The sequence below is a fragment of the Tympanuchus pallidicinctus genome, unplaced genomic scaffold (assembly GCF_026119805.1).
Source record: "Tympanuchus pallidicinctus isolate F22 unplaced genomic scaffold, pur_lepc_1.0 scaffold11, whole genome shotgun sequence".
In the NCBI taxonomy this organism is placed as follows: domain Eukaryota; kingdom Metazoa; phylum Chordata; class Aves; order Galliformes; family Phasianidae; genus Tympanuchus; species Tympanuchus pallidicinctus.
The window spans coordinates 1,519,992-1,542,274 of NW_026294627.1; the positions used below are offsets into that span (position 1 = coordinate 1,519,992).

At 47.0% G+C, this 22,283-nt stretch overlaps 1 protein-coding gene across 3 annotated transcripts in view; it reads right to left on the reverse strand.

The window, feature by feature from the left end:
• Window positions 1–1,107: 1,107 nt before the first annotated feature.
• The window catches only part of GAB2 (GRB2 associated binding protein 2), a 95,265-nt gene continuing 74,089 nt past the window's right edge, over window positions 1,108–22,283 (reverse strand). The window contains exons 3-10 of one of the 3 annotated variants that reach the window (XM_052669798.1): window positions 19,233–19,473; window positions 14,914–15,500; window positions 13,643–13,737; window positions 12,785–13,064; window positions 11,671–11,761; window positions 9,848–9,950; window positions 8,910–9,035; window positions 1,108–8,589 (exon numbers count right to left, since the gene is read on the reverse strand). In XM_052669798.1, the coding sequence (XP_052525758.1) occupies window positions 8,446–8,589; window positions 8,910–9,035; window positions 9,848–9,950; window positions 11,671–11,761; window positions 12,785–13,064; window positions 13,643–13,737; window positions 14,914–15,500; window positions 19,233–19,473 (1,667 nt within the window). In that variant the 3' untranslated portion in view covers window positions 1,108–8,445. Of the gene's footprint in view, window positions 8,590–8,909; window positions 9,538–9,847; window positions 9,951–11,670; window positions 11,762–12,784; window positions 13,068–13,642; window positions 13,738–14,913; window positions 15,501–19,232; window positions 19,474–22,283 lie in introns of those variants that run through there. The other 2 variants (XM_052669788.1, XM_052669805.1) reach the window with 2 other exon arrangements.

The following is a 22,283-nucleotide window of genomic DNA, read 5'->3' on the forward strand; positions in this document are numbered from 1 at the left end:
CCCTGCTACCAGTACAAGGTGGGGGATGAAAGGATTGAGCGCAGCCCTGCAGAAAAGGACCCAGGGGTACTGGTGGATTGGAAGCTGGACCTGAGCCAGCACTGTGCCCTTGCAGCCCAGAAAGCCAACCGTAAGCTGGGCTGCATCCAAGACAGCTTGGCCAGCAGGGTGAGGGAGGTGATTCTGCCCCTCTATTCTGTGCTGATGAGGCCTCAGCTGGAGTACTGCGTCCAGATGTGGAGTCCTCAGAACAGGAGAGACATGGAGCTGTTGGAGTGCATCCAGAGAAGGGCCACAAAAATGATCCAAGGGATGGAACATCCCTCCTACGAGGACAGGCTGAGAGCTGAGGCTGTGCAGCCTGGAGAAGAGGAGGCTGTGAGGTGACCTGAGAGCAGCCTTTCAGTATTTAAAGAGGAGCTACAGGAAAGATGGGGACAGACTCTTGGGCAGGGTCTGTGATGACAGAACAAGGGGAAATGGTTTCAAGCTCAAAGCAGGTGGATCCAGGTGAGATGTAAGGAAAAAGTCTTTATCAGTGAGGGCTGAGAAAAAGGGAGCATACATGGCTGTGAGGTACTAAAGTGTTCCCCTGAAGCAGGCATAGATGTAGTTGTAATTCACTTTATTAACCAAAAACATCTCCGTAAGTTTCTCTTATCATGAAAATCCCTAGCTTCATTCTCATGTCCATCACTTTACAGAGTGGACATGTGTAGCTGTGGGAAATACATAGAAACATGATCTGAAGAATGTTTTGAGAGCTTTAAAGTGTTGCATAATTCAAACTGATCCAGTTTCCTCCTTCATAGAATCATAGAATCACCAAGGTTGGAAAAGACCTAAAAGCTCATCCAGTCCAACTGTTCACCTATCCCCAATAGCTCCCACTAAACCATATCCCTCAACACAACATCCAGCCTTTCCTTGAACACCCCCAAGGCTCGGTGACTCCACCCCTGGGCATCCATTCCAGTGCCTGACCACCCTTTCTGAAAAGTAAAACTTCCTCTTGTCCAGCCTGAATTTCCCCTGCCGTAGCTTGAAACCAATCCCACTTCCATCCCACTCCATAGCCGTGCTGGCAGTCAGCAATGAGAGACATCATTTTATTATCATTCTTTTATTTTCTTGCTTCTTTTCCCCTGCATATACAGTACTTAAAAACGAGATCACTTTCACATCAGTCATGTACCATGTTTATTAACAGCAAAAAAAAAAAAAAAAAGGAATTATCTAGGTTTCACTCAAGACTGATTTACAGGATAAATAATTGTTTCCAATTACATTAAAAAAAAAAAAGACGACAACAAACCGTAAAGAATAAATTAATTAACTTAAGTGATTAGCTGTCCACAGTGATTTGAAAACTTCATAACCATTCCAACAGCGACACCACAAGAAGACATGTACTGTACAGTTTGCCACAGATTACTCTTGTCCTTCCTTCTACAAACTGAAAAAAAAAGAAAATCCTCCATTTTCAGAACAGTCATAGGCTTTGAAACACACAACACATCCCTGCTTCAAAGCCAGGGCTCTGACCTGCCCTTGCTGCAGGTTAAGATACAAATGGCAAAAACTATTCTACTTTGGCTGAGTCCACTCCCACCCAATGATGCTCAAAGTCACTGCTGACTTCACCAAGAGCTGAGTGGGACATCGCTAACGCTAAAGGTTTGCCCCAGCCCTATGGGATTCATCACCGTGTTTCCCTTGGAGCCCTTTTCTCCACGATGCTTTCAGCCACTGCGTCCTAGGGGCTCCCAAGTTAAATGTGGTATATTTGGGGACTGGAAGGGAGCAAAACACCAAAACTGTGCAAATGTTGCTTTCTCCCATTCCCTCACTCAGAAGAAAGCCCCAACAAGTGTTCTTTTTCCCACTGGCAATTATACATGAGGTTCTCAGTGAGTTTTGCAGAGCAACGTCATGTATGATGCTGAATGTGGCAATTGTGATGTCAACTAATTAAACCTCACCATGCTCCTGTGAGGTGGGGAAATAAGTACTAAGATTGTAATCTTCATTTTACAGCCTGAAAGTGGGAATTAGTTTAAAATGAACCTCCTGGGCCCACCTGAAGATAAAATGCGGCGTCACCTGAAAGACAGCAATAAAATGATGGCCCTTCTAGTCAATCCACTGGCCTACAAATGCACTTGTTATCTTAGAAATAGCCAGCATTGAAAATTAAGAGTCTGCTGATTGCAAGCAGGCCCATCAAGAAGCAATTTTAGCTCAAGAGATGGAGCTGAGCCACGGGGCCCAGCTCCTGCTCCAGAACATGTTGAAATTTGGGCACAGCGTGTTAAGCAAGGCTCAGGGTAAGTTGGCTGGTGACACCTTGCTACATATTGGCTCTTCTCCAAGAGAAACCACTGAGGCAGGAATCTGATTAACAGCACTTCTCAAGGAGCTGTGAACAAGGATTGGACACTAAGGACGAGCGGACAGAGGGATGGACTGCTTCAGACTGTGCAGAACTCATCCCTGCCTCTGCCTTGCGATTTGATGCTGGAGTGGTCTCTCAGATTTGCTTGGCTTTTTGGTAGCCATGCATGTCCTTTGGCTCCAGATCTGACTGGAGTTAGGCTCTTTTTTTTGCCCTTCCCATTGCAAATAGGGCTTCTCTAATAGGCACAGTCCAACTGCACTGGTCTCATACTGACAGTGTTCCTCCAGTACGATGCACAGTGGAGCTATCAACTTTTACATGGAAAAGCAGTATCGCCAGCTGGGGAAATGTCAGTGCAATATAAATATGACTTAAGAGAAACACCCACTTCTTCCCTTCCCAGACTAAGGAGATCAGCCAGGACCTGTGGAGCTATTTCACAGAATCACAGTATTAGAATCATGGTGCTGGAGGAGTCTCTGTGTACCTCTGGCCCACCCCTACCCCAGCAGAGACACCCAGAAAAGGGTGTCCAGCCCTACATCCAAGGGCTTCTGGAGATCCCCATGGAGGAGAGCCAAACCCTCTCTGGGTCCCCTTCTCAGCACTCAGTTTATCTTCCCATCAGAGCCCATGTGGTGGTTTAACCTTGGCAGGCATTTAAGCACCACACAGTTGCTCATTCACTCATTCTCAGTGGAAAGGAGAAAGATAATTGAAAGGGCAAAAGTTAGAAGTGAAAGACAGTTGAACAAGCTTTTTTGAAAAAGGATGAAAAGAAAATTTGCATGATGCAGCTGCTCACCATCAACTGACCAATGCCCAGCTGGTCCCCGAGCAATGGCAGCTCTGGAAAATTCAAATTTCTCCCCAAGCTTTATTGCTGGGCATGGCATCATATTGTATGCAAAGTCCCTTTGGCCACTCTGGGCCAGTTGTCCCAGCTGTGTCCCCTCCCAGCTTCTTGTACACCTCCTTGTTCCTCACTGGTAAGGCAGCACAAGAATCTGAATAGTCCTCCTCAACTCTGAGCAAGCACTGCTCTGCAACATCTGATAACAGCATCAGTGTGTTATCAATACTGTTTTCATCATGAATCAAGAGCATAGCACCATTCCAGGTACTATGAAAGAAAAACTACTCAAGGTACTACAAAAACAATCAACTCTATCCAAGCCAATGAGCCATGGGTGGCCAAATGGAGCCAACTCTTTCCTGTACACTCAAGGGAGTGGGATCCTGGGATGCAGGGATGCAGGTGGAGCTCAGGAGGGTCAATGTCAAATTTTGGCTTCAAGCTGTTTTCCAGTGGCTCAGACTGTGTATCCATATCCTAGATGACTTGGCCTGATCTAGTCAGCCCTATCCCAGGTGCAAGGGATGGCCTCAGTGTGGGTTAGGCCACTTCACCAGTGTATATGACCTTAGGGACTGAGGTCACTTCATGCCCAGAGAAGTCCTAGCCCTGTTGAGGATGCTAGAGCATTTAGGTGTTTTTCCTTTTCCCTTACATGTAGGAGCCCCTGCTCTAGCAGTAGGGTCTCAGGGTAAATCAAGGGGAAGGGATATCTCCAGTTCCACTCCCTGCTTCAAGCAAGGGCAGCTGTCAGGTCCAACCCATTTGTTCAGGACTTGATCCGTTCTGGTCTCCAAGGACAGAGACAGCACATCCTCTTCACGTGCTGTCAAGCCACAGCACCGCTTCCCAATGATTAAACCAAGGGATCCCCAGAACCAAGTGTCCACCAGCACAGCTGGGTCCCCACCACACTTTTTATTGTGATTCCGATTGGGATTCCTGAATGTCGGGTAGGATGACTCCCCCAAGGCTGAAGTGCCCTGGATAATTCCTGAGAGTGGTGGGAGGGGAGCTTTTATGGCTCCCCATGGCTTTTACTGAGAAAAACTCTTCACAACCCACAGGTCTCTGCTGATCTGACTTGAGACTCATGCCAAATGAAGTTTTGGAGACCAAGACTCAAATCTTGCTGGCAAACACCCCTACCTTCTCTCCTCTCAACCCATGTACAACCCTCTTCAGTGGCTGGTGGCCCTGGCTCCAAATCCATCCCAGTTATCTCCCAGTCAACCCAAGCCTTGGCCACCTTCTGGTGCCAGCTTCAGATGTAGCCCCATCTGCCAGTCAGTCAGCTTTGTCCCAGCACAGTCTGCACATACACATATTTTCTTACATTTGAAACTAGATTTCATCCTGGCATCCATTTAGAGATGGAAATTTATTTCTCACTGAACACTCAAATGTCAAGTCATTGCAAATCAGTTCAAAGACAACTCATATACCTCACAAGACAGAGGGGTTGTGAACAGCAGTTGCAAACTCACAGAAAGAAATACACAGTTTTTGGAAATTTCTGCCCCTAAACCCACCAAATTAGTAGCTTTAAATCTTGGGAAGATTTTTGACACGGCTCTGATACTTCATAAAACCAAAAACTGAGATCATGATGCCTGCCCTACGGTCAACTCTCCTCCATGAGCACACATACGTATAAAAGCACATCCCTTGTCATAAATGAGATTGTATAGCTGAAGAGGAGGCTCTGACGTAAGGACTCAAGTCAAATCTTTTGCCAGCAATTAAAATGAATCATTAGTAGTGTTCTCAGCTTCCTAAAATACCTATTGCTAACAAAAGAATCTGTTGTACTTCAGCATCCAAGTATAGAGTGGATGTGATAAACTCAGTGCCTTCGGGACAAAGTTCTTGGCAGTCCGTGTAATTAAGCCAGCTGCTTTTCAATACAGTCTAAGACTAAATACTGCACAAACATTAATCATCAGGGACTGCTGTAATCAGCTCAGCAGCAGGCAGGGATGATGATTTCCACCACAGCAATTGATTACATAGGGGCAGGCACAGCCACGTCGACACGGCAAGGCATGGATGGAATCAAGGAGTTGCTGCTTAGTATGGAGGAGCCACTTGCTCGATGCTCAGCAGGAAAAAAATGTAGGAGTATTTCTGTTTCTGAGAAATAAAGACCTCAAAGCAAGGTAGGGATAGTAAGCAGCAGTTGTGAAATAGCTGCTTTTGGTCTGCCCATGAAGAAATATCAGCATCTGTGGGACGTGGAGAAAAAGGACTATTTTCTACAGTACTGTTTAGTACTGATTATGCTTTCCTAATCTTAACACCTCGGATTAAACATGGAAGTGGGCACTAGATGCACCTAGTCCCAGTGCAGAATTGCATCCCAACCCTGGTTTGCTTCTCAAACAACTGCACCATCAGAAAGATTTGCTGAGCTCCCCATCTCCCAGCCTCACATGAGGTAGAAGACACACATTTCTGACCAAGCTCCAAACAGCTGGATACATATCTAATGCACTGGGTCAGAAAAGTGAAGAAAAAGATCTGAATGCAAATTACAACTTGATTTTTTTATGCTTCTGGTGCGGCTCAAGATTTTTTTGGCCTGAAGCTGGCTCAGTTTCATCTAAATCATAATTGCAAGAGATCCTAAGCAACATGAAGGGCTATTTCTGAAGTTTCAGCTGCAATCCACCCAGAGATGGCTGCATTTTAGGAGGCAAACAGCGTGATTTTGACAGGGAAGTACATTTAGTGTACGTCATAACCCCTCCTCCCCAACCTGATCTTCCTTTGTATATGGCAGGTTGGAGGATGAAATAGGAAAGCCAAGTTCCTTGCCTTTCAGCACTGTGCAGAGCTCACTTCCAGCCAGGTCACTGCACACCAGATCCATGGGACTGGCTTTTCCTTCGTGTCTCAGGCACCTGTGGGATGCCAAGACCAGAAGATCGCTCCATATCCTCTTAATGAGCTCACTGAGCTCCATGGGAGTCTTTACAGTGACTTCAGTGGGCTGTGGACCAGACCCAATGTTTTGTCTCCCCTGAGAAGTGGTGATGAAAGGGGCTATAGAAAGATGAAGCACTGCACTCTGCTCTTCATTTCATTATCTCACCATGCAAGCGTGCAAGTCTTCAATGAGAGGCACAGGCCCTGGTCTTCACAAAGCATCTGGCTGTGTTAATCTTCCCCTTTGGGACTTCTCTCATCTCTCTCCTAGATGATCATTATTTTTACCATAAGCATGAGGATATTTGCTCCATTATTCTTGTAAAAGCCCAACACTGCAATGTCTTAAAAGGGTCATCAGAACTTTTCCCTTGTTGACCCTTTCATTCAAACTCCCATTTCATGGCAAGGCAGAGGAAAATATCAACTGGTGCTGGAAACTGGAGACTTATTTTACGAGGCAGAGCCTAGCCTTTAAGGGTCTGGCATCCTATACTCATGTGAGATGCATCTGGACCTTTCCAAACCCAGGCCAAGATTAAACAAATGTGTTAATACTTAAGCATCAGTAATTAATAGAAATGACTGCTTTTCTTGGTGGTGGTTGTGGGAAGTAGAGCCCCTGCTGCTGGGAGGGGTTCATCTTGAAGAAAGAATAACTCAAGCTGTTTAGCAAATGCTATTACCTAATCCTTCTAATGTGCCTTTTGTTTAGCTCTCAATTTGCAGTCGGTCTGTTTATCTGTGTCAGTGCTTGCTGTCTGGCAATCAGGCAGCTCCATGGCAATCATTAGTTCTTCCTGTTTTCATGAGATCATGAGTTATTATCTTTGCTATAAGCTGCCTCTTCCTTCTCTACTCTCTGTGTGTGGCAGCTGCTTGGGGAGCAATCCCAAAGCCTGGATGTGTCAAAGATGCAGGCAGTGGAACAGCAGCTTCCCATCCACTATCAGAGCCTGGGATCATTACCATCACAAAGTCCTGTTTGTATCAAAGAGGTATCACAAAAGATGGAGAAAAATATTTAGACCAACCCTTTGTTTCCAGCATGAACCAGCTGTATGCTGCAATAAATTTAATACTGAAACACCCTGTCCTGCTTCTTCTGATCAGCATCTTTCCAAGCCTAAGGCCTCACCACTGACCAACATTTCAGTTATTCCACTCCTTTCCCCCAAGTTACAGCCCACAGGGGCACTTCACCCAAGTCTGACCTCTGAGGTACAGCACCTGCCTTCTCCTGGTCCCTACGTCTCCTCCTGCCTCCCACTTATCACTCAACTTCACATCAGCCCAGGTACACAGGGATCCCATAGCCTTTCTGGATACCTCATACAGAGCTTCTCATGATGGGGACTCGTCTTCACTGGGCTTATTTTCGTGCCACAAAAGGTCGATTTTGGTTTCTAGGGCCAGATTCACAGGCAATTGGTTTCAGAAAGACTGACATTCTGCCATCCAAAGCCAACCTCTCCAACCCACTGACTTTGAGAGTCAACCACAAAAGACACTCCATCACACCCGGGTGTTCCTGCATGCATGCAAATGTCTGCGAAAACATGCTGGTGTATGTATGCATGGTGGGGCAAATCCTGGACTGCAAAGCCAGCTCAACAAGGCAGTCTGGAAGCTCTCTGAGCTCGTCACAATTACAAATCACTACCAGAAACACAGAGATTGTCCCACTATGAGAAAAACTATCAGAGGTTTTGGACACATTACTATTTACAACAGATGGCATGATGAAAATAAAGTCAAAGAGGAATGGTCTTTGCTCAGTTTTTGAATTGAGAGGAGGCAGAGAAGAGGGCAACCATAAAGAGGAGAGATCTGGTGCTAGGGAATGATGTCCCGGAAGAGATGCTGCCAAACCTAAATGGCATGGTTTATGGGCATTGTATGGAAGAAGAAGGGGAAAGATTATATTAGCATATAAAAGGTGGCTTTAATAACTCTAAGCAACAAATGTGTAAGGTGGAACCTGGTATTGCTACGTCAAAGTTCCCGGATGGTGCATTCAGCAGCTAAAGCACAAACCCAGCCAACTAACATAGCTGACCTTTATCACTGGCAAACAGTATCTGCCAAGTCTTCCTCTGCAATTAAGTTTCTTTTGTCTTAAAAGAAAACGATAATAAAGAACCCCTCCCCTCCACAGACAGCAGTTTTAGAGAAATCCAGTCCAAATGGAGCTGGAAGTCTGGTGGTGCCCCAAGCTGGAAGAACCCCTGGGACATTTGCCTGTTAGGTATCTGCCCTGTCACTATTGCTTGGTGCTCTTGGTGGCCTCTGAGGACTGCCGCACATCAGTCCACTCCTGCATGGTGCTCTGCAGCGCCTGTGTCTTCTCCTTGTCCACTTGCACATAGTCAACCTTCTCATCTGAGGCAACCGATGAGGTGGAGGGCTGTGGGGAGGAGAAAGACAGCCACCAGCTGGTTATCCATCAGCAGCCATCAACTCCCATCCTCCCAAATAGATCATCACCCTCCCTCTGAATGGTTTCGGGTGAAAGATTTTGGTTTGTTCTGCAGCTTTCTTGCATGAGACCACAGTGTGATGGGATGATGGGATGGTTAAACCAGCACCCAGTTTTCTGCCTTCTCACCAACTCTGGAGCGTGGGTCACATCTTGCTCATTTTCTTGTAAGATCTCAAGAATTCTTACAGAGACACAGAAAAATCTTAGCATTGCTTTTAATCAGAAGTTTATAAAATCCCCAGTACCTTTCTGTGTGGCCCTGGTGAGCTTGGCTGGAAGTCCAGGGCCAGATAATCCACACTACCCGAACTCTTTTTAGGCGCTGGGCTGTTGGTGCCACTAGGAACAGGAGAAGCAGAAATGGGGTTTTGCTAATGCAGGGAAGAGACAGGAGAGATAACAAGCATTAAAATGGGAAGAAATAATAATAATTATAAAGGAATTAACACAAATCTGGCAAAGAAATGCCTCAGTGGCACTTCCAAAAGAGGTCCTAAATTGAAGATGCTCCCTCATTGCTCACAGCAACCAGAACTGCAGAACTGCTGGGGACTGGCTTACGTATGGGATAATAAATATAAATGTGTGCTGTGGATTTGTTGCATCACGGCAGTTCTGCTGCCCCATGCTGACTTCATTCACGTGCCAGACATGAGATGTCAGCTCCAGCATTTCCTGGGAGCCACTCCTCAGTGAACACAGTGCTGGGATCTCTGCTCAGCCCCCTCAGTTACAACAGCCTGAAAAATATGCTTCAAGTCAGCAGCTTTGCTAAGAGAGACAAAGCCCCTCCCTGTGAGCAGTGCCGCTCCCTGCTGTGCTCTGATAGCCCCTGCCCTCCGCACAAACATGATGTCAGTGGGGAAAAAAACCCTGAAAAAAAAAATGAACTCAATTAGGAAAATACGCCCTAGATGTTTTTATCCCCTCTTAATTCCTTGCAGAGTAGGTAATGCATGCTCCTGCTCTTATATAGAGTTAAAACCCCAGCAGGATGTATCAGATCAGGAACAAAAGCCACTGTTTTGTGCATGTGGGGATTAAGTAAGGATGCACACTACATCCATCATGATGCTATTGGAATCATTGTGGTGCTTCCACGTCATGAGCTAGGAATGTGTTTGCAGCACTGGGGAATGGTCCTGTCCTGCCAGGACCACGTATCCTAGCTGGAGGCCCTTACCATTGCCACGTAGTTCTCCTCACTGTCTCCTGAGTCAGTGCTGGTGATGCTCTGGGAGGAGACAGGTCGACAGTATTGCAAAGAGCCGGCGTTGAAGGTCTGGCTGTAAGGACAAGGTTCAACGTGTTAATGATGGCTGCAGGAGCATGGCTGGGGAGAGATGGAAGAGAGCTGCATCTCTTCTCTTCCAGTGCTCACAGTGGGTGATGGAGAAGAGCTGGGCGTATTGGGAGTCTTCCAATCTGACTGTCCCATGGGTCAACTAAACACTGGGTTTGATCTTGTTTTTTTCTCTTCCTAGAACTTTTTAAATATCATAGAATCACAGAATCATTTGAGTTGGAAAGGACCATTAAAGGCCATCTGGTCCAACTCCCCTGCAACTAACAGGGACACCCACAGCTCCATCAGATGCTCAGAGCCCAGTTCAGCCTGACCTTGTATGTCTCCAAGGACGGGGCATCCCCACCTCTCTGAATACATCCATAACTCTCCTGCAATCAACTGCATAAATCAGGCTCCATAAACTCTTTCATCTCATGGGAAGTATTTCACTGGGGAGGATGCACAGCCAGCCTCCCTGGAGATCCTCAGCAGGCTTCTCATCTCTGGCCCCTTTTCAGCTCCAGGCTTTAGGACCATACAGGACCCCATCTGAATTTTTTGACTGAAAAAAATCTGCAAGGCGTTGCCTTGTTTTCAATTGGCCAGATCTAATTATGGAGAATAACATAATGCAATCAGCATCTGGCACTGAAGCCCGTGTCTTAAAAAGCTATTTGTTGCTTTGCAGTAAAGGCAGGGTCATATGATTAACTGATAAGGGAAAAATCCATTAGCTTCTACGGGGTCAGGCATCTTGTCAGTCAAAGTCTGTGTGCTGTTTCCTGGTGCAGTGATTTCAGCACACAGTGCTCATGCCCTGCAGTCAGTCTCCACACAATCCAATTTATTACAAGAATCAAAACAGCCAAACCTGGCTTCTTCCTTTCATTGGACAACATCAGACTGAGAATTAGCAGCAGAACTGGAGCTGTGCGAATCCTGTTATTTCTGGCTGGCAGACTTTGCTATGAAGTGCTTTGGTTTCATTTTGCAGACTTCCTCCAGGCTAGACTTTGCTTTCAAGGCAATCAAAACACAACTGAGTCAAACCCTGTGTGTCTCACCCTGCATTTTTAGACCAAAGCAGAATTTCTGGGGATGAGCTGGATCTGAAATTGGTTCTGTGCCCCTACTGCAGTTGAGCTGGGGTTGCTTGGCCATGTCACAAGTCATGATGGACTGCAGGTCTTGCATCAGAGCCACAGAGCTGTGGTGGCAATGTCAGATCCCAAAATGTTTCCAAGGGATCTTAATTAGCCACATTCTGGGCTTTCATGTGAAATCCTAACCTAAACCCATTTGTCTTCCTGTCACTGGCTGTGATGTGGGGAATGTGGCTCTGGCTCTCCCAACACTTGGATGGACTTCACAAGGATTCCAAGAGAGAAGCTCCTCTTCCTCAATCTGTCCCAAACTTTGGCCATGATGTGACCAAAGAAATCCCCAAGCCCCAAATCAGCTGGTGTGGCAGGAGATTTTAGGAAACAATTACTCAATAAATTCCCAATTCTAATCCTCAGATAGCTCCTACTGATCCCTGATGGATGAAGATGTTGTGCAATGTGGACTTTCAGCTTAATACAGCTGCTTGTCTATTTTCAAGACATGACCCAGCTCTGCAGCTACTGTTTCTAAAATCAACAAAGGAAAAATAAAGATGAAAGATCGCCCATCTTTTGGGGAAACTTGAGCATGCACCATACCCAACCACTACTCACCTTGGCCTGGACCAGGATTTTGTCACTGGTGATTTGAAAGGAAGCTCATCGATGACAGTGTTGTTCCTCAGGTCCAGTGGTGATGGCTTTGCTGGGATAAAAGTTTTTATTCAGATCATAACCAACATGAGAGGGGATAATCTCCTAAAATTTACTTGTTGTTTCCCATTTTGCACATTAGTCCTCCTTGCTGATGACAAATCAAAGATCTCTGCTGTCATTTATGCTGAGACCAGGGAGAAAAGGTCAGTTGCTCCCTCTAACTCACAGCTCAGAGCTGGATAGATGGCTCCAAAAGGGGAATGTGTCTCATAAGGGAGTTCTGATGCCTCAACATAGCTGGAAAACACCAGCACTGATCAACTTCTGGCTAGAGCACTTGCCCAGAGACATTGGAAAAGGAAATCTACAGAGTAACCTGAAAGCTTTCTTCATCATGGGTGGGTTATTAAGCGGAAGAAAAGAATGCTGTGCTGCGGTCCCAGCCCTCATCTAATGTGCTGACTGAGTTAGGTGCTGACATTCTAAAGATGGGAGCCCTCCTCCTGAGCTGGGACCAAAATACCCTGAATGGGCTGAGCAAGGGTCAAGGTGGTGATATGGGTGCAGGTAAAGCCCTGAGGGAAGAGCTGCTGAGAACCCGTCAATAGGAAACAGTAAGAGAAATGTGAGTGATCTGAATAGAATCACTGAATTATGAAGGCTAGAAAACACCTCTAAGATTGTCCAGTCTGTCTACCACCAATATTGCCCACTAAACCATGTCCCTAAATGACACATCTAAATGTTTCTTCAACACCTCCAGGGATGGTAACTCCACCACCACCCAAAGGTTTTGGGGTGGAGTGTAGAAAGAGCTGCCAGCAAAAGAGTTGTGCTTGCCACGTGCATCTCCTTTAAAAGCCAGGAAGGGTGTGAGATGGGTATTTTGAGCTTCGTTGCACCACAGTCCTCTTGAAAGAGGAATGGAATGGGGAAAGGGGAGATCCAAAGATCTGACTGTGCTGCTGGTAGCAAATGAGACCTCGCAAAGGACTTTGTTGAGTGTGCACAAGAAGACAGATGTAGCCAGAAGGGTTCAGGGAAAGCTTTGCCCACAAACATCCATTCTTACCTTTCCGGTCGGGTTTGAGGTTGCGGTTGACTGGTGGGGGCTGGATTTCACTCAGCCTCCTGTGGCACTGGGCCACGGCCCCTCCTTTATGCATGGGGAGGGTGGCTGAGGACAATCCCACCAGGTCGAAGTGATGCGGCCCAGGGCTCATGGGGATGTAGAGATTTTGGGCGTTGTCGTTGGCTTTCTCAGTGTGGATCAGGGGCGAGGAACCGGGGTTCATGGGGACGTAGTTGTCCTCGGAGTCGGCACTGTGGGAACGGGCCACCACAGCCTTGGCCTGCTGTGGGACAAGTGGGAACACATTGTGAGCAACAGGCACCACTCAGAGACCCTTCAAACCCCTTCATTTCATTATCATCAAACACCCCAGTCATCAGTGGGACCAGCCTTAACAACTCAGCACAGAGGGAATGAACAGCCTTTCTCCTCCTCGGCCATCAGTTTGCACTGAGGGCCTACCTCCCCTGCTTTCAAGATACTGCAGAATCCCAAATTTAGGGAAAGGCTTGCATCACCCAAGCATGCACTTTCATGATCACAGTGATCTGCAAAAGCAAACAACCTGGGAAGTTATTTTTCCCCGGGCTTTGACCATGGCTAAAACAAAATATGAAAGACTGCTCTAAAGTAATTTCCAGCTCAGGAAGTTTTAGAAAGATCACGAAAGAGGCTGCTCTGGCAATGTGTCCAAACGCAGCTCAGCAGCACCCCTGGCTTTCAGGAAGAAGCCTAACTCAGGGTCACCATGGTTTAGGATCATAAAGCCTTTCTGTGAGGCTCCACCTGGAACTGTCTTAACCTATAAAGGCCCAAACAGTGCTTATAGAGCAACGGCCAACCCAACAGCCAACTCACCAGGTAGGAGTTGTACCCATCATTCATGGACTCCACCGACTGCACAGCGCTGCTGCCCCCGTGCTGGGGGTAGTCGTACGTCTCACAAGAAGAAGCTGCAAGACAACCACAAATGTACAAAGCATCCCAGCACAGCTGCCAATCAACTTGGCTCTGCAAGGCAGTATCTATTTCTGCTGATCATGGCAAGAGACATTGGTGTGATGATGTGACTTGAAGGCCATCCCAGATCCTTTGAGTCTCTGATGCACTCTCTCCCATTTATCATCTCCAACACATCACCGTGCTGCCCACACCTAACCTGGTTCTGTCAAAGCACTGCAGAATCTCAGAGGCAAAGATGTCAGGAAAGGTAGATCATGGAGACAAAACTGGGTTAAGGGAGAGCTTTGTTGCAGCTCCGTTGGCAGACATAAGGGCTGGCAGCTTCTGCTAAAGGGAGGATGGGCTGAAGATGGGGTGCTAAGCACTGGAATACCTACTGTCTACATGTTGTAGAGTGTGGCTCTGATCTCAGTCTAAATGTTTGTATTTAGGTAAAAGAAAAATAAAAAAGGCAATTCTGGAAGCTGTGTGTATCACTTATTGTACGTTTTCTTTCCAACTTCCCCTTCTAAATTACTTTGCACTATCTCATCTGCTTGAGAACCACCAATGATTACATGAACTGGACTAGATTAGGAGATGCAGAGAGAAACTGTTCTTTCCAAGACTCCTCTGATCCCTGCAAGACTAGGACCAAAGTTCAGAAAGGGTACAGTCATCCATGGCCCACCCATGAGGTGGAAAGAACAATTTCCACTTTCCATGGGTGGCGAATGGAAAGGGCATCTCTTCCTCACTGGGGGTATTGGGTCTTGGCGATATGCAAAACTACTTCCCTGCCTGGTGAGCAAAATGAAGAGACACTTCCAGGCTGAAGTGGTGTTGCTCTGGTAGCCCTGGTTATGAACTGAACCACAAGCAAGCTAAAAATGGCAAATCTTGGTGAAGGACTGCATGTACAAGCAGGTTTGGGGTTTTAGTTCAAAGCACAACACCCTGCTGAGCAGCTTGGATGAGCAGAGCCCTGGGGTACCTCTCCATGCCATGAGCCTATTGCATATCAAAAGCAGGGCCAGAACCTTGCCAGAGAAAGATTCTTTGTGTTTAGCCTCCCATATTGGCTTTTGTCAACATCTGCCCTGGCTCTGTTGCGACTCAGTTGGACCTCCTTGTCCAAGGTTTCAAGATAAGAGAAAACCAACCCTGCTCCCGGTTCCCAAATTCACCTCGGTGCAGCCTGCTGTTCTCCACTGCTGGCAGTGTGTTTCTCCGGGGAATGGTGGCTGCCATGGGGGCCAACCCTAAGCTTTCACTGGGTTGGGGTCGCTGGGGTGGGCTGCCCCATCGTGGCTCCATCTGCCCAGGTTTCGGAGGCCGTGGGGGTGGCATGGTGGGTGAGTCGCTGGCGGCCACGGCCAGAGCATTGTGGTTCTTGTCTAGTGTAAATGTCCTGGGGATCTGGTAGACGGAGAGCGGGGTGGTGGGAATATCGTAGGAGTCCGTGGAGAGCTCTCCAAATTCCTTGCATAAGGCATTGCTGGGAGTCTTGTAGGTGTAGACTTCCTCGTTATCCGTTTCGGAACTGGTGAGGCTCAACTTGGGGTGTGTGTAGGAACCGAAAGAGCGTGGGAGGTCGTACGCGCTGTCCCTGAACTCTGAGTTGTGTCGGCTGGGTTTTGGCAGGCTGTAAAAGCCATGGAGCTGCCCACCCACTCCGTTCACGCAGTGCCCGTTGCCTTGTGAGAGCTTCTGGACAGCCGTGTCACTGCGCATGAAAAAGGAGGACCTCGTGGCTTGGGAGAAGCTGGCGCTCCTGCAGAGGAAGGAAAGAAAGGGGCTGAGATGCGAGAGAGCTGGAGAGCATTGAGCTCTGCTCCCTCTCTTCATTACCCTCCCAACCTGCATTGCCAAATCCATGAGAACAAGAACACCTCAGACCCCTTCAAGTGTGCTTGCCCAGGACCCAGTGTGTCCCAAAGCAAGTTGGATATTAGGAAAAAATTCTTCTTGGAAGAAGTCATAATGCGTTGGAACAGGCTGCCCAGGAAAGTGATGGAGGTGTTAAAAAAATGTGTAGATGGGGCACTGAGGGACATGGTTAGTGGGCATGGTGGGGATGGGTCTGTGGTTGGACTTGATGTTAGTGGTCTTTTCCACCCTTAATGATTCTATGAAACATCTTCAGGATGCCCAAGGACAGCCTGTAACCTCAGCCTCCTCCCAGCAAAGCCATGAGTGGGAGCTGCACACACAAAGCTTCATGGCAGGGCTAAAGGCTGCAATGTGCCTTTAATTCAGTTAGACAGAAATTGCAATTTTTGCATTAGTTGACAATGATCCAAGACAATACTGCAATGAGCCACACCATCATCCCCACCATCATGTGCTGGCCACCCATGTCCAAGGAAGTAGGAAGGATTACTTTTACCTACACAGTGTCAATTCATTCAAGATGGGCTGAAATAATTCTTCACGGGGATTTTTTCAAAGTATCCAGGCAACACCTATATCTAACCCTCTGAGCGGACAACAAAACCTCTCTGAGAGAGATGGAGCCCTTATGGGAGGGCTGGAGGGAAGAGTGCTCATTGCAAAGCTCTGATCAGGTCCCTTTGCTACACTCCTGCAGGGAGCAGCCTCTAAAACCAATGTGTTACAAGACCAGCACATCCCCAGGACCCTGTCATGCTGCTCAAGATGCATCTCCTATTCAGGGGTGTTTGTTACTGAAACAGACAATTTCCTTCCGTCGACACTCAGAGCCATAGGAAGCCAGTGATGGATGGAGATGTGTTTTTCTTTTCTCTTCCTTTCATTGTGGCTCTGTTTAATCACTTGTGTGGTTGTGGGGATGTACAGACAGCAGGACAGGGATGCTGATGCCCCATTCTGGAACCCCACACAAAGTGGTGCAAGCTCCAAAGAAGTCAGTTACACTCTCAGTGGTTTCCAGCTGGGAACTGGGGTTTGCAGCCTTGATTGCAGTCTGAGAGGAATAATTCTTGGGGCTGCATTCAGATCTACATTCCATTCCTTGGGGGGAGTGGGGCGTTATGATCAGTATATGTCCCGCCCTTTGATTCTTTGATTTGCCTTGAAGTCATGCCCACGGAATGAAGACCTAAAGCTGGGGAGACCCTGATCCTCCAGTGACTACTTGTTAGCTGCCACTCCTCCACTGAGTTCCTCTGAACCCTCTGGCAAAGGGTTCTCCAGCCTCTTGTTTCATTCCTCCTGCTGCTTCTTCCCTCTTCCTACAGTGTGACTTCTCCCTCTTCCTCCCTCCAATGGGACTTTTTGCAGGGGACCACAGGCCCCAGCAGACTGGCTTTCTGCACCCACAATACTCATTTTTTTTTTCCCCATGTCTAATGTCACATTGACTTCTGCAGTAAGGAACAAACATATGTGCATAAGACATGGGCATCAGACCTTTGGACTTGGGTCACTTTTGGGCCATACATGGGTCAGGCTTTTTGAGACCACGTGAATCATAGAATCGTTAAGAGTTGGAAGGGACACTTAAAGGTCATCTAGTCCAACTCCCCTGCAATGAACAGGGATGTCTACAGCTTGATCAGGTGCTCAAAGACCCACCCAGCCTGACCTTGAATGTCTCCAGGGATGGGGCATCCACCATCTCTCTGGGCAACCTGTTCCAGTGCCTCACTACCCTTATCACTCAAAAAAAACACAACCAAAAACCTTTCCTTCTTGAAGATCTGAATCTTCACTGTTTTAGTTTGCAATCATTTCAACCATACGCTCACAGCCAAAAAAAAAATTGCTCTATCAGCCCCATACAAACACCTCCTCGTATTGTGAATCCTTCACCAAGGTGGGAAAAAAGTGCAACGAGAACTTTCCTGCTGCAAATCCCTGGCAAGTGTCAGCTTGGTGGGAAAAACTAGGAGATGTCAGTTAACATGATTCAAGAGGGGCTGATTATGTGCAGGGTGAAGGCTCTGTTTCCTGCAGCCAGCACGAGATGGCGCTCAGAAACAGGGTTTGTGTGGGGAAAAAAGAAATGTGATGCTGTGATAACACCAACGCATCCCTTCTGCCTTTCGAGTTCTGTCTGCCTGTGAGATGTTTGGTTCTTTCAGGCAAAGATTTGAAGTATCCCATGGGTTAATAACTCATCTTCCTCCACCAATTAGCTACTACTATCCTCATTTTACGGATGAGTAAAGTGAGAGCAGCAGAGCTGGGTGGGGAGATTCCCAGTAGTCCTGCGGCCTGACCCGTGCACTGGGCATCAATCAGGGTGATTATTTCAGGTCCAATTTGTCTCTGTCCATCAAAGCATCAGTGTTTGTGCCCTCCTCCTCCTCACTGTGGCTGCGTTTGGAATCTTGAAGTGTGGCTTTGAGACATCCTTCCAGCTGGAGCATCAGAGGGCTTTTTATAAACACCGTTCCATTAAAGCCATCTGAAGTTAATTTTCTGACCCCATCTTTTTGTTGTTGTTGTTTTTGGTAGGGAAAGGCAGCTGCAGCAGGAAAACCCAGCGGAGGCGGCAGCTCAGGCTCTGCTCTCACACCCCGCCAGCTGGGCTCTGGCCACTTCTCCTGCATCCTCCTCACTGCTCTCGCCAGCCAAAACTCCTCACGCCAAGAAAGCTCTTCCCTATTTAAGGCAACTATCTGTGTCTGGAGTTGGAGAGTGATGCAAAATCTGCCCATCCCTGGGCTGGGGGTTTTCTGGTTAAAGCTGGGAAAGCCATAATGTCTCTGGTGGAAACTCCTGCTCCAAAAGCAGACCATTGCTCAGGGTTTTCTGCATCTGAGTTTTGCAAAACCTCAGGAAATCACCACAGGGTTGAGGTTGGAAGGGAACTCTGGGTCCATCTTGGCAAAAGGATAAGAGAGAATGGCCTCAAGTTGGGCCAAGGGAGGCTCAGGTTGGATATGAGGAAGAATTTATTTCCAGAAAGAGTGATGTTTCATTAAAACAGGCTGCCCAGGGAGGTGGAGGAGTCATAGTCAGTGGAAGTGTTTACAAGAAGAATAGATTTAGTACTTAGGTAGATGGGCTAGCGGGCAATATTGGTGGTAGGTTGGTTGGGCCTTAGAGGTCTTTTCCAACCATAATGACTCTATGGTTCTATGATCTCATCCAACCCCTGCTCAAGTAGGGCCATCTCGTTGAGTCCTCATTGCTCTCTATAACTTCCTGAAGGGAGGTTGTAGTGAGCTGGGGGTCGGCCTCTTCTCTCGTGTCATCAGTGATAGGACCAGAGGGAATGGTTTCAAGCTACGGCAGGGGAGATTCAGGCTGGACATGAGGAAGTATTACTTGTCAGCAAGGGTGGTCAGGCACTGGAATGGATGCCCAGGGAGGTGGTGGAGTCACCGAGCCTGGGGGTGTTCAAGGAAAGGCTGGATGTTGTGTTGAGGGACATGGTTTAGTGGGAGCTATTGGGAATAGTTGAACAGTTGGACTGGATGAGCTTTTAGGGCTTTTCCAACCTTGGTGATTCTATGATTCTATGATTGAGTCGCCCAACGCCAGCGTTGCCTGGCCATGAGATTTGTTACAATACCTTGCGTTTTCCGACTTTCTGCTCATACACTGGTGGAGGAAAAGGTAATCCTGGGGGGCACTGGCAGAGAGGGTGCTCTGGAGGTGGCCGGCGGGGGAGTCGAAGGTGAAGAGGGTGGGCTGGCTGGAGTGAGAAGGCGCGGAGGACTTGCGCTCACGCAGCAGGTGGTGGTTGGCACCACTGAGCTCTGCCGGCGAGGACCGTGGTGCATGGTTCATGGAGACGATGCTCCGCAGGGCATCTGTGTGGGAAGAAAACACAGTGATGAGTGGGAACACTCAGAGACACCACAGCTTGATTTTGCATGGCTTCCCTTATTTAAATTCCCTTATTTAAATGCTGCTCCCGTGTTTGTAGGGTCAGTGGGGTTTGCTTACAGCTCTAAGTGATGCAGCAGCAGGCTTCTGCACTTGGAGCAAAAGCAATTACTGGTACTAGGAAAATAAATATTTTATCACATTTTATTATATTTTTTCATTTTATCCTATGTTATTACTTTTTATCATATACTCAGCAGCTTGCAAGGATGTCTAGGGGATGCCAGGCCAACTCATAAGGAAGAAAGAGTTTTAACACCATAGTTTCTGCTGCTGTTTCTCCTCAAAGACTTCCTGTGGGAGGTTTAAGAGACATGATTCAAGTCACCTCCATACCTCTGTGTGAGGACATCACTGCTGTCCTGCACTGGGGTAAACTGAGGCATGGGGTTCCCACCCCATGTGAATGGACCCAGTGACAGCAGAGCTGGAATATATTCCCACGTTCCCAAGTTCTCTATTAATTCCATGACTTAGGAAGAGCTTCTGACATTTTATGTCTATAAAACAGGATGTGCACCCAACAACCAATGTCCCTTCCCCTTGCTGAAGAAGAAATACAACAAAAAATATTAAATACGTTTCAAACAAGGATGTCCCAGAGGTCAAGAGTAATCACCCAGCTACTCCAGCCCTCCTGGGAAACTCCAGGAATTTGAATCAGAAATGAATTTTTACAGCCAAGCTGAAAATGTCATTAAAAAAGAAAATCCCCAAACCAGCATGCTGCAAAAAAATATGGGAAAGTTGTTCCATATCCAGCTGCAGAAGAGACAGTGGTCTCCTTTCCACACTTCTGGTGTGTAAAACACTCGTGTGGTGCTGAGGTCACCCATTTAATAGCTCTGATTCACATTTATTTGGTGCTGATGCAAAAAGGAAAAAAAAATCCCAGACGCTAATGAAAAAAAGCCCTCTTCCCTTGGGCAAACACTGATTTAGGAACTGCTCCCACATTTTCTCTACCATGAGCTTCGGCTTCAGAAACACTTAAAGAATCAACACAATGGACATGGAGGATTTTCCAGGTTTCTGATCCCTTTTTCTCCTTTTCTTCTCTCAAATCCTTGACCCTTTCCCCACAAAATGCCCACTGTAGCTCAGACAAGGAGCTGCAGTGTATGGGGTGATTTTTCACTGCCTTTTGAATTGTGTCAAGATGCCTCATCGATCTGTCTGCCACTTGCTCGCCAATGCTCCATTTTTTTTTTCCCCAGCAATGCTGCAAACTTCACCCTATGCAGAAAAAGTACATTAATAAAAGCCAAAGAGTGTGGCTTGACTCTATTGTTTGGTTTGTGTTAAACAGAAGAAGGATCAATACAGAACACTGACATTAATGGTGGGGGATGAGAGCTTAAAACTCCAATTCCCGTCTTCTTTGCATGGTCATTAGAGATTCCTCAGTCTTTTCATGGGAGTAAATGGCTACTCTGGTGTCCTTAGACAAAACAACAACTTCACCCTTATTCTTATTAAATATTTATCCTGTTGCAGTGAGGACATACCTCCATTGGAAAGGGAGTCTCCAGAAATCTCTGAGTCTCAAATGCTAGCTCCATAACAAGTGCTCTGAAGTCAGTCAACACAGTGGAACCCACAGCCATGTTCCTATCCAAATTAGGGTGACTGCAACCAAAATACCCCTTGGGAAAGGCACCATGGTCCTTCTGCCTCCTGAATCGTGGCTGGAAATTGTCCACGAAACTGGGCTTTGGCCAAGATGGTGTGAGGATGGAATGTTGGGGTCCTGTCCCCATCTGGAGATAATCATGAATGGTGATGGGTTGGATCTTTGAGCAATTGTCCATTGCTATCCCTGCAGGCTCTGCAGTTCTCATGCCATGGAAAAGCCTCAGCAAGCTAAAATAATAGAACCACTGAATCACTGAGGTTGGAAAAGACCTCCCCAAGATCATCCAGTCCAATCATCCACCAATCATGAAGATTTTTCACTTTCACCATGTCCCTCAGTACAACATCTAATGTTTCTTGAACATCTCCAAGGATGGTGACTCCACCGCCTCCCTGGGCAGTCCATTCCAACACCTGACCACTCTTTTGGAGAAGATTTTCCTGATGTCCAACCTGAAAATACACCCAAGAGTCAGGAATTGCAGAGATTTTCTTGTATTGCCACAACTCAAGGGTACAGTTGGTGCTGGTCTGAGGAGACAGTTCCTGGCATCACCATGAGGGACAGCATATCAGAATCACAACACGCGGAGTAACCCATCAAATCCTGCACCACCAGGTGACTTTTCCAAAGAATCAGCTCAATTTGGGGAGATCGGAGACAACAGTGTCTCCTAGAAGCAGGATTAATTACATGGAGGTTATCTCTATCACTTCAATGGTGTAAAATGAAACGGGAGATGGAGGGGAGAAAGCAAGTGGCAAAGCTCAGTGAAAGCACCTCTGCTTCCCCAGGGGAAGTCACTCTATTGATGGCTGCATTGATTTTCAAAATGATTTCCCAGCCTGCTTTCCACAGTGACCCAGAGCCTGAGAGCATCAGTGAGAGTGAATCCAGGACTCACGTACTCCATTAGGGCTGTGACATGAGCTCTCTAATAGCAGGTGAGAGATGGATGGTTTCACTAGCCTGGGAGGGGATTGCAAGGGCTAGGAAGGTAAATTCTGCTACTGCAGATGCTAAGATGGTTGTTGCTTTTTTCTTCTTTTATGTGTTTTTTATCTTTTTTTTTTTTTGCATTAAAAAAGAAAGGGCAGC